This window comes from Dendronephthya gigantea, unplaced genomic scaffold (genome assembly GCF_004324835.1).
Source record: "Dendronephthya gigantea isolate DGI-Jeju-01 unplaced genomic scaffold, DenGig_1.0 000064F, whole genome shotgun sequence".
Lineage (NCBI taxonomy): Eukaryota > Metazoa > Cnidaria > Anthozoa > Malacalcyonacea > Nephtheidae > Dendronephthya > Dendronephthya gigantea.
The window spans coordinates 1,256,136-1,268,523 of record NW_021163074.1 but is presented as its reverse complement, the minus strand read 5'-3'; the positions used below and the strand labels follow the sequence as shown (position 1 = coordinate 1,268,523).

Below are 12,388 nucleotides of genomic sequence, written 5' to 3'. Positions count from 1 at the left end.
CATTAGTTAACCAGAATCGGTAAGAGCATTTTTTGAGTGATTAAGAATATACTATCCGGTGGATACCGCTTGGATAGCGCTATCCAGCTTTCATACAACCGGCTCCTGGTGGATGTAATCAACTTAATCATAAAAAGGGTACGCGGCAAAACGTCATATGCTATATAAAGTAATTACTTTTTTCGCAACGTACAGTGTCAAAAACAGTACATGATTTAGCATTACGCGGCGCGGAGTAGAGGATAAGTGACGAAGGACGAGTGGATTGACGAAAAATTCCTGATCTGCGCAATTATGATATGTCAGAGACGCTCATTATACACAGAATATACAACAAGTGAAATCCTATTAAGTCGTGCGCTCTCAGACGGCGCCGTGAGATTCACAACATGCTGCTAGAGTCTTTATGATCAACTTACTGTGGCCTCGGTTTACGTTGCGGAGATAATCGAGCCATCAAATGTAAACACATGGAACCGTGCCAGAAAGTTAGGTAAAAGTAAACATGATGTGATTTATTGACAAAATATAAATCAGGAATTTGCCAGAATTTGTTGTAGATTTTTAAACAGTTTTGATCCGTTTTGAAGGCCCGAATGCTAGTCTCAACTCCATTGAAGAAATGGCAGCAATTATGTGTGAAAAACCCATCTTTATGGTTAACTTATCATGACATCATGACATTGCTTTACTCAATTTTTTCATTTGGATTTTAGTTCACAAGTTATCGAACGAGATGACGGAAAAACACAAATTTGGATGCGATTTTGACGGAGCTGTTGTACAGTTTAAAAGAGATTTACAATGTTGAAAAAGCACCTGGCGTTCCCAGAATAATAAGTACTACGGTGTTTATAAACTATTGGTGATATAGGTCTTAAATGAACAGCATACTCTACAGTGCGTGATAGTTTAAAACGGGAAAAAATAACAAAAGAAAGTAACATTTCGGGCTGAGAGCACAAGTGAGCGCACGCTGGAATCTTGATTTGGGTCTGCAGGCCACACAGCTGACCGCACCAAGAATCGCTTTATAAAATACTCTGCGATGGTAAGATAAATATTATGCGCAATATTATTATTCTTTGCCGACAAGTCAGTCGGGTTTTTGATGCCAAATTGGCATGTATAACAAAACTTGTTCATATGAAATGCTGAATTATATACTTAGCGACGAAAAACACGTAATTTTAATGCATATAATCTACCAGTCAGCATATCATCGTATATCATAATGATTTAAAAGTCAATTCACACTGAAATTTCTACTCTAAGGGAACTATGTAGAGCTATAAATCAATCAAATCATTGTGGAAGGCGGGCTCGACATAAAATGAGATTGATTTGACACTTAAAAGTTTTTTTGTCGTCAGTGTTAAGTAAAAACAAGATAACGCACATTTTTCGTAACGCACAAGGGAGACGTAAGGGAGGGGGGTAGAGTTGGAATGTTCCTAACCATTTTGCACAACCCCGTAACGTTAGTACTGCATGTTCGTCTGCACGAAAGCATATCGCCTACAGGACTTGGTAGGGGACAACATCTTAGAACCGACTGAGATAACAAGAATAAAATTGAGTCAGTTTATCCAAAGCGTATAAGAGAGATCTGTACTTACCAAGGCCACAAAGTAAATGTCCACTTGGTTGCGTTAACGATGCTGAGTGGTTTGTAACCACGTGACGTCGGCTGCTTGAGCCAGATTCATCTAGTCCCGGATTGTTTTGAATCAGCGGTTGAATGAGATATACCCCATCACGAGTTTTGAACGCGCCTCTCTGGAATTGAGAAGAAAATGTTATAACTCTACCGCCCAGTGATTTCCTACAATGCTGTGTGGCCCGGCAACTCATTGATCCCTGTCGTGTCGTTATACGCACGCGTCATACACGGGGCAGGTTCGGCGGATATTTTAACTAGCCCAGAACCAATAATTTCATTGGATCAAGGAATGCTCGCTAGGTTCAAAGGCCCGTTAGACACAGGCATCGTGATCGACAGTGTCGTTGACAACTTAACTGTCTTAACTTCTTCAAAACAAACCACAAACAAGAAGTGAAACGCCAAGCGATTACGACAGCATAACAACAACATCAGAACCACCTTCAATACAGTACAACCAGAAAAACAACACCAACGCGCAACCAAGACAACAGCAGCAACAACAAAAAGACAATGACAAATACAACGACCATAATCATCACAAGGACAATATGGAATTGTACGGTCACTACAGTGTATCATTTACATTATCATTAGGAAAATTCCTGTGAGTTTAAAACTACATATAGCTTCCGATAACACTTGAAACCTCCTGCGGTCGCTGCTTGGCTCAAGAGCCTTTGGTGAAAGACGGATAATATACAAAAATTTCAGCGCAAATCCTAGGATAACTAGCGCCCTATGGTGAAAAAACAAAATCGATTACCCTAAAAAGTCTGCAGTAAAATACCCAGATTAGAGGAAATCCTTATTGGATGGGAAAAAATATAGATGGGATTAAGATAGAAAAATAAACAACAGCTTTGAGGTGTTTTCAATATATATATATGATCGTACGCTGTCACGATTTTGTGATTTTCTCATCCCGGAAATGAATGCGTAATTGTAAACCCTGTGGTGCAAAGAGAAATGAATGACCTGTCATCTTACAACAGGAGAATATCCATTTGATATTGATCATTTAGATAATTGTTGTGTTATCACGAGCGTAATGCAAAAGATGACGGATATTCTTGATTTTTCTAATCTAGATTGGATATAGTTTTTTTATCCACAGAATAGTCTGATGGTTAAGTGTTACCATAAAAGGATTTAGGAATTATGTGAAATGATTAGGTGGCTACTCATTACGGGAATCGAAATATATCATTTTGCGACTCAAATTTCCTAACACATCATATCAAAAGGCGATTCTATTAAATGCAAAAGATTTGTTTTCTGTTTGACGGAGAATTTCCTTCTTTTCGGCTGCGGCAATTTCATATGGACAAAATATTAATTTATTCCAGGGGTATCGCAGCGGTTAGTGTATGTGCTTTTCACCTTTTTGACCTGAACTTGATTGCTGTAATATGCAGTTGTCTGACGCTTTCGTTTTAGCTCCCAAACACGACGGGATTTCCGCGGGTAACCAGGTACCCTGGTCTTCCCCTAAAGTAAAGTTGGGGGAACGAGCTTAGCTGATCTCATATGGAATCCAAAAGGAAAGCGCGATTTTACAAAATAGATTCATCCCATCTAAATGTGAATAGTTTAGCAAACGAGTCACCATTATAAAATGCTTGAAGTGTACAAGAAACGGAAACCGGGAAAATATGTTTTATTGCGCTCCCACTGTGAAATAGAAATTTGGAAAACTCCTAGTCTGAGGCGACAAGCGTTTATAAACTTTGCAAAAATTTGGGGAAAACACTGCGCACTCAGCCGAACTGGGAACGGATAATGTGCAAACCACTTCATGTAATCAAAGCGCAAAGCGCACCGATTGAAGTGCTATTACAGTATCACTTTATCTGCGTATGCCTTTCCACACGGATAAAACCGCGGAAGATGCAAATTGAAAATTACAAACACATGCGCATTGAAATCACGGCCAATTCCCAAGTGACGAGCGCAAAATATGCAAATTTCCCTCAGACCGGAAATGGAGGGCATTTCGTGTGCCCTGCGCTGAAAACTCGACTAAATGCCCCTAGATAAGGTAAGGTCGGACGTTAAAAAAATACTTAGAACCCGATTAAATGTTAGACAAAATAAAAAATTGAAACGGGATTTGCAGAAATACACACAACTATGCAAAAAAACTCACCATGCCGTTGCACAGATCAAAAACAGCTGATGACGCGGCATCGTCGTGTACCCTCCCCCGATAAAAGCAGTGCGATAGGTCAGCACCAGACGGAATTGATTTCGCTTGGTTGCTGGAGTAATTTTCGATGTAAAACGAAGGAGCTATAAACCGTCTTTCTGGGTTGAGAACGAAATGGAACTTTTGCCCGAATGCTGTTAAATTGTAGCGAATTTCTCCCTCGTGGTTTCTTTGAGCGAAGGTTAGGAAATGGTTTGACATTTGTCGACTTCTGTTTGTTGTGACTCGCTGCGGTGAGGTGATATCGATGATCCGAAACACGTTCGATATTCTTGCACTGATTTGCGCGTCTGAAAATAAAAGTTATTTTTGTCTCATCGACTAAACATGTGGAGGATATTTTCAGAGCTTTCTTAATCGAGCAGAAGCGTCTACCTTCACAACAAATGCCACGGCAATGCCATAGTAAATTTCAGATGCTTTGCATCCACATATTACTTGATATCCCAATTGGCAGAGCGTGAACAAGTTATAAATTAAAATTAAATGAGGTCTATTGTATACTAGGCATTTGCTAACATCAAACCATCGAGTCTGTACGAGCAATCTAACCAGCATCCAAATTTGTAAAATTACATTTACTCTTTGTATCCTTAGTAATGCATTGTTTACAAACGCCCAATATTTTCATACAGTAATGTTAATAACGAGGGCTAGTCTGGAGTTAATTTATTAAAAAAGTACAATTAACTGCGCGATCTGGTTAATTTCGACGTAACAGTTTTTTTACATATTTGCATTGAAATTATTCAGAATTAAGACAATTACAAAATAAAGTCACTTACGATTACTGGTGTGTATTTGGTTTCCATGTGCAATAATATAGGTAGGGATAAATGTGGCGAATTGAATTAGCAATAACCATGTGCTCGTTGGTGCTAAATCCATAGTTACTCGGCGTCGATGTTTGCCAGCGAAGTACTCGTGTCGTTGCTTTCCGCAGAGAAGAGGTTGATAGTACAGCACCAACTAACGAGGTTAATTTGGGTGTATAGGATGACCGGCAGAGTTGAGAGTTAGCACTGCAGGTCGAGCCCTCAGGGTATGCAAGTGGTTACCCAATCAAAACAATATTTTAGCGAAGGCACGGTGCGTGGAACAACAATCACCCTAAAATATAAATTGAAGTTAGAACACACGCACTCACGAATGAAGGATCTGAAGAACAGAATACTAAATTTGGTTATAACGTTGCTTCCTTAGGACACATTGCAGTTTCTCTGGACATCCAGTTGGTATTATACACTGCCTAATTTGCATCAGGTGCGTGTATAAAAGCGAAAGAGTTCTGGCTTGGGGAACTGGACTCATCGTTCATAAGTTCCACACATTTATTTGTTTTAAGAAAAAAAAATTCGGTTTATTTACTTTACAGAGCCTTTGATCGTATAATCCGGATTTTCAGTAGTACAAATGTTATTTTCACTAAAACCAAACAATAATTTACGTTGCAGAAGTATACATAGATCCAACGCTACAGTCCTGCAGTGAGCATCGAAGCAACGAAAACTGAAATTCTCCAGCTTAGAATTCAGGGCCGGTATTTTTCGGCAGTAGACTTGGGGTTTCAGTCGTAATCTGTTGCGATCATACAAGAACCGCTGCTTTTCCCAGCGGTTTACCAGCTGTTCACTGAATGATTGTGGAATGTTTGTTGTAATTGGCCCAAAAATTTCTTCGGACATATATTCAGAAACCTGACAATTATTTCCAGGCTCAAGTGTCTCTGCCGTTTGATAAACTGTTTGCTACCAGGAAACCTCTAGTTTGATTGCCTAGTATTTAGAAACAATCTAGTAATCGAGTGGGAAAGTGAGAGTTTGTTCCTTCATTAGTTTCGCACAGTTTCCAATCTGATAGAGATGACCAGGAAGCAATGTTATATTAATGTTCTTTGTTCTAGATTTTTTACGTTTATGGGAATGCAATGCATTCTTCACCAATCCGAGATTCCAAAACTCCAAACGTACAGTTCAGTTTATTTATATCACACACTGAGTCAAATCTCGAGATGTTTATACTCGTGAGGTGATGTACTGCAGATTGAAAGGCGAGATAAATATCAAGGAGTTTGATGCTCGGTAAATGTTCATGTCAGTATGTGGCTGAAGCAAAATGGTTCATTTCACACCTGATTAATGTTGATAAGCTAACACTGACTTTGACATTCCAATTAATGATAATAAAACTGGCTGATTATTTACACTGGATGTCTGCATATCTCTATTGTTTCTACAACGTTTCCATGCACTGATCTTGAAATGGCTGGGAGATGAAACTCTCAAACGAAACATGCAGTAATCACTATGTCATCAATACCCCGTAGGGAGAGCAAGACAGGGGAGCATGGGAGAGACTGTGGGAACTAAATTTGAGTCCCAATATACATTTATCTATGAACAGACATTAATTATACGATTCCCTGTTCACTGAAAACAAGCATTCCGTTAAAATTTGACCCATGCAGTCAGCGTTTTTATTTCAATCTAAGTGGTATAAAATTTAATTTAACTAAACAACGTTCATTGTTCATTCGGATTCCGGATGTATTTGGCTGTGTATTAAAAGCATTTGCCATTGCAGACCACACTTCAAATGAAGCGAAGTGTTAGTTTAGACAACTTGGATTGTCGTATCATAATATCCGAGATAATTTACGAATAAAGCTATATATACTCTGGGGCACTTCCTATCGAGTCCATCCGTACGCGATATTTGGCGCGAAATAAATTTATTAATTTATTTCTAATTTATTTCAGATGGTTGTACTGAGAAGGTGCGAACCAAATCAAGCTAAACACACAAACTGTGAACTTTTTCAGCTGAGAAGCCTTTTTAGGTTCGTCTTCGTGTAATTCGCAACAGTCCTCAACAATTACCTGTCCGAGCTTTTTTTGAAAAAATCTATGTCATTTGGCGTATCGGTTAACCGTTAAAATACTGGTTTATCACGGGGTCATGCCAAAAACGTTTATTACCATGAAAACTTCAAGTAAAACACTGGCCACATACAATTGTGGTATGACAGAACTCAAACTCCTCGCATCGTTAGAAAAAGGATGATAAATACCAGGATGATAAATGCTTGATAAGTGAATGTCAGTTTCTGTCCAGATGACAGTTTTATTGCATGGAGATACTAAGTTAAGCCGTAGGCGTTTTATCATTAGTCCTTGGCTGCGCGATTCACCTAATAGACCTTTCTCCTTTTAGCTTTCAAGCGCGCAATGCGTGACGGGAGTTGATTATCAAGCAACTTTGAGTTGCGATATCGCTCTGCTTAGAAGCGATTTTGTTTGTAAGAAAACCTTGCCGATTCGTTTTGCTTCTTTGTTAAACTAAATCGCTCCTGAACATAGCGAAATAACAACTCGAATTGACCTTGATATAATCAACTACCGTCACGCGTTGCGCGCTTGAAAGATAAAAGGGGAAAGGTCTATTCGCTGGTCACGACATTTTTTGCCGTTAAAAGGTAATAGCAGCAGCCAGCAGCAGTGCAGCACTGGCTAAAAGCAAATGATTGTGAGTTCGATCATTAGATTTAGTAGTTTACTTTGTTCTCTTACACAGCCTTAATATAATCACAAAATATGACCACTTCAAGAACGACCCGCTATCGAGCTTTTCTAAGCCTAATAAATAAATAAAGTACTTATGAGACATAATGTGCCGATATGTTTTTAAGGAGCGAAGATCAATCCTATTTTAGCTATGATTTACAGTTAAACAAATTATTGCACCAAGGCTATTATTGCATGAGCGTCGTTTTCAAGCGTTTTCAAATTATTCTTGTCTTTATCGTTTTGATGCCCATACGAACCAAGGGAAAATATGCTTGATATGTTAAAGTTTCAACTTCTGTTGAAAATCGACGGTGTTTGAAACCGTTTTAGCGTGAAAATGAAAGTAGCAAATAAATTCATGATTTTATTGTGACGTCATAGACTCCAATGGTGTTCAATGTTCCAATGGCGGTTGTTGGAAAGGTGTTAGCGTAAACGGTGGATATATAAGTTCAAAATAGAAAACAAAATCATCGATTTATTGAACAACCGAGCTGAAATATTTCGATGTAAATAGTTTAATTTTTAATGGAAGTACAAATTAAACGCATAAGATGCAAGTTCAGCCATACCCAAGATCTATTAGAGTATTTTTAAACTTCAGCTTTAACCACCGTTTAAGCTAAACGCCTTTCGAACAACCGGCCCCCGACTCAATGCTTGTTTTACAATTTTCGGTGTGATTTTCTAATTTTTTGTTTGATGAGAACAAGTGATTGGTTACGAATGCTTCACTGATCTTATTTGAACGTCCATAACTAATTCACTCGTTTACATCGAAAATCGCACATGTTCCTATGACATTTCCTGAAAGAGTAAAGCAGAGAGCTATCGGAACGGGAGGTCGCCACAGTGAATTGGTTTTCAGAAAGCACATAAAATTGGCGCATAAAACGCCGACGAACCGCGAACGCCCATGTGACCTGGGTTAATGAATTTTGTTTCAGTCATTGTTGTCTGCAGGCACGATTCCAAATCGAAAAGGGACACTGTAAATCCCAGTTCAACGCGATAATTTTGAAGTATGGCATCACAATCGGCATGCCTGAGTTATATGGCTGCGGAACGTCTTGGTAACAGTTGGGACGGGAAGTAAATAGTAACCTGTCGTCGTGTGCAATCGAATGCCAAGACAAATAGTCAGGACACTTTATCACTTATGGATAAAAAAAGGTAATGTTACAGTTGTTTTCACAATTCCCAGGGACAGGTCAACGAAAGTCGTGATCATGATGCAAGTTGAAACGGGTCAAGTGTGAAGGCTGGGAACGAGTGTTCACAACAAATTTACTTTTGCAAATAAATCACACTGTTTGATTTCACGTTTCGCTTCGCGGAAATAAATTCGCCTAGTGGAGTACGGGATTAACCCAGGTCGTGCTGATCTCTGTGTGTAAATCACGGCTAATAATTGCCTCGTGATCCTGGTGTTATTCACGCAAAATTGGTTGAATACCAATTGTGGTATTAAGACCTAGTTTCGACGCGTATCGCATGGTGGGACGACCTAATGCTAAACCATAATAATTTAGAATTTGTTCAGTTTGCATAATTGCATTATGTACCAGTCCAATAAATGTACAATTGTACACGTCTACGAAAGAATAGGTATTTCTAATTATCTGAATCAATTTGGTTACGATGTTCTTTTTGCAGTATCTTCACGAAGAGAAACAATTTAATCATGGTAAGACTGTTTTTTTCTCGCTACAGCCCGCAATCATTCTAGGTTTACATTTTGCGTTTGTATTCGGCGGGTTTTTCAAGCAATACACAATCCAACATTTTTCTGCATGGAGACCCCGGCGCGCTATATAGTTGCGATTAAAATGCATTAACAGATCTTCATGGTACATCTATAAGAGCTATAGAGGCTTTAAAACAACATCACTCAAAATGGCAATATGAGGGCAAGTAAAGGTCAAATAGGATGCATTTCTCTAAACAATTTACGCGATTTTCGTCTCGCAGAAATGGGCAGCTCAATTGGCAGAGCATCAACTGTGTAGCCTAGATATGCAGGCACGTTTCCAAAAAAACCGTGTTCTCATAACCTCTCGGAGATAAAATTTCGTCTCCTCAGAATCATGGTGCAGCATATTCGAGGTCGCCTATTTTTCTACTCGCTGATGTAGCCTCATGTCGGCCGAATTTGCAAGTCCGTTTGCCAGCTAATAACATAAGTCACAGTCAGATAATCATACAGTCCATGCATATCCTATTGACCTAATCCTATTTGATACTACTAAACAGCTATTAGGCAGATCGATAGTACTCTTAATAAGCAAACAACAGTCATTTACAAGGTCTCGAAGGTGGCCATTCATTACGGGTTCACTGTTTTGCATCTAATTTGAAAAGTTCATAATCACTTACCCAATTAACTATTCACTATTCAATACTGTGGTTTCAAATCCATTGATTCAAAGTGTAAACCGATGTTTCATATATTACCGTGAGAATGCTGAATTGTGCGAGACGAATTGCGCGTTAATTAATATGATCGGTGAACGTGCGTGTACTGACGGTATGGACAATGCCTGAAAATACGCACGCCTGATTTGCATAGAATGCGGACAGATAAGCATCGCTGTCGAATTATCGCGCCCTGGCACATCATGCTGCTGCCTTGTGTTATCATAAAATGAACTCATGCACGATTTTATCGCTGCACAACGCACGCAATTTACCCATTAAAACCGTCGATTGTTGATTTACGAAATGTTGTTTACAGCAACGTCGATTAGGGCGCCTACTCGCAGCACTTCGACCTATTTAGTGTGGAAACGTCTCGAGTCCTATCTCAGGTTTTGTCCCATTTTGTTCCCATCCGTTCGTAGGTTTTTTAACAGTTGGGCAGCTTACGTCCTATTGAAAGTCAGTATTGAATCTTGTTACTTCTTAGCCAGAATCTTCGGTCAGGTTTGCAAAATAATCTGCGCGCTAACTTGAACCACCCTGACAGTTCCCTGACAAAGGTAAAGGACTTTACGTAGGCGTTAGCCGTAAGGTTCTTCATGTAACCAGTATAGAGCTGTGGAATATCAAGGTTACTACCATGCAAGCAACTTGCGAAAAACAGAAAATGTAAACTATGTCAAATATATATTACCCTCTGATTTCTCTCTGTTTTGTAGTAACATACGGGGCTAAACGGAGCTATATTAACTCGCGGTTTAAGATAAAGTTTTAGAGATCAAAGTTCTTGTTATTTTTATACACCTCACTTTTAGTAGCAAATGGAACAGGCGCCAGAGAAGTGCCTCTTACTTAATCTGCACCATTTACATTTACGGTCATAAGAAGAAAACTTTATATTCTTCCCTTATAAAGTGTCAGATACTTCAATAATCTCACCCTATCTCATACAGAATGATCCAATTATTTCTGTAATACTTTTTTATTGACTCATTGGAGTCATTCAACATAATATATTAACAATATAGTCAATATAATTCCCATGCATATACTTTGACAGTCACAACTGGTTTTGTGACGTAACTGTCTGGTTCTTTTTATCACATCAAAAGCACAGGTTTTATCTAACTCTAGGTAACGAAGGTTCGAAAAGTTGTAGTTTTTAACGTGCTCGCATTTCAGGCCAGACTATCTTATCAATCGTCACATCTTATATACACAGTTACAATTGATAATTCAGTTTACTATTGTATCCAAGTGCAATCTATTACCACGAGGTTTCCTAAAATATTTAAACCATTAGACAGCTTGATAAATTTTTACCGTATTTCTTTATATCTTATGAATTGATCAAATTCATAACATGATGAAGAAAATTGATAATCTATGCACTTACACGTGAAAGCCTCGGTAAAACTTGATTTCGAACATGGGCGTGTGAAAGATTGCAAACCAAAACATGTATATTGTATAATTCAAGCACAGATGGATTACTTGGCATGTATTGCATGATTTCATGGAGAATACAAGTATTTAAACTGCTACATTTTGATAAATGAATTTTCAAAAACCTAAAGATATTTATCTAAGAATTAGTTTTAAACGAGACTATGGGCTCTTGAATTGAAAAGCGACGGGTGTAACAGCTGGTTAAAAACAGAATATTGCCCACTAAGCATAGAAAAGATTGGTGTGCAAAGCAACCTTCCTCATGTTTTTCAGCTCAGCCTTCCCAAATGTTTTCTTCAGTCGGAAAAACGTTTTTAATCACAGTTTATAGAAGACATCTATTTTTACCCTTCCAACAACTTTGCATCAAATGTGGTGTAGTCTACAGCCTAAAATTGTCAACGTTTCGACTTCAACATCGACAGAAGAGTTATGAGCAGATTGTAATGTAGTTTCTTTTTCAAATAAGCTAGCTATTTTTATTCCGCATTCAGGTGTCTCTTTGGCATGTTTTTGTCCAATTTGTTTCGATATTTTGACATGTTTTACCCCCATTCAAAACATGTGCTTTCCCCTCAATGTACTTGCCCTATTTTAGGCAGTTGTTATTTAAGAAACAAGCGTGGGAGTTTGGGAGAACGAGAAATAACGTTATGTTATAAACAACATTTGATGAATTGATTAGGTCTATCTGATCTCATATTAATTGAACACCATGAAAGCAGTGCATGTATACAGGAGGAGTTAATAAAGTCTTTGTAAAGTCGTTTGATTTTACATACTAGCTAGAGCTAGAAGATGCCGGGTGTCAGAAAGGGTAAAAGGGGGATCGAGGAGTTGAAATGTAAAAAGAGAATTGGGGAAAGACTGGACGGAGAGCTTTTCCTTGGTTGATGCTGAGACACTATGCAAACTTGCTCCAGATTAACTCTTTTTTTCTCGACTTGCTAACACACGAGGAAAGAAGAATGACGTACAGAACGTAAGCCCTTCCACTTCTTTTTACGACCTTTACACCTGTGATTATTATTATATTCAATCACGTGATTTCATGCTCATATTTTAGCCAATCAGCGCCTAGAA

The 12,388-nt window shown here is 38.5% G+C and overlaps 1 protein-coding gene across 3 annotated transcripts in view; it reads right to left on the bottom strand.

Moving 5' to 3' along the window:
• Positions 1 to 12,388, bottom strand: part of LOC114530600 (A disintegrin and metalloproteinase with thrombospondin motifs 9-like) — a 57,505-nt gene that overhangs the window by 17,133 nt on the left and 27,984 nt on the right. For 2 of the 3 annotated variants that reach the window (XM_028552186.1, XM_028552187.1), the window contains 3 exons: positions 4,658 to 4,982; positions 3,813 to 4,162; positions 1,620 to 1,779 (listed from right to left, as the gene is read on the bottom strand). In XM_028552186.1, the coding sequence (XP_028407987.1) occupies positions 1,620 to 1,779; positions 3,813 to 4,162; positions 4,658 to 4,760 (613 nt within the window). In that variant the 5' untranslated portion in view covers positions 4,761 to 4,982. Of the gene's footprint in view, positions 1 to 1,619; positions 1,780 to 3,812; positions 4,163 to 4,657; positions 4,983 to 9,814; positions 9,854 to 12,388 lie in introns of those variants that run through there. The other variant, XM_028552188.1, reaches the window with a different exon arrangement.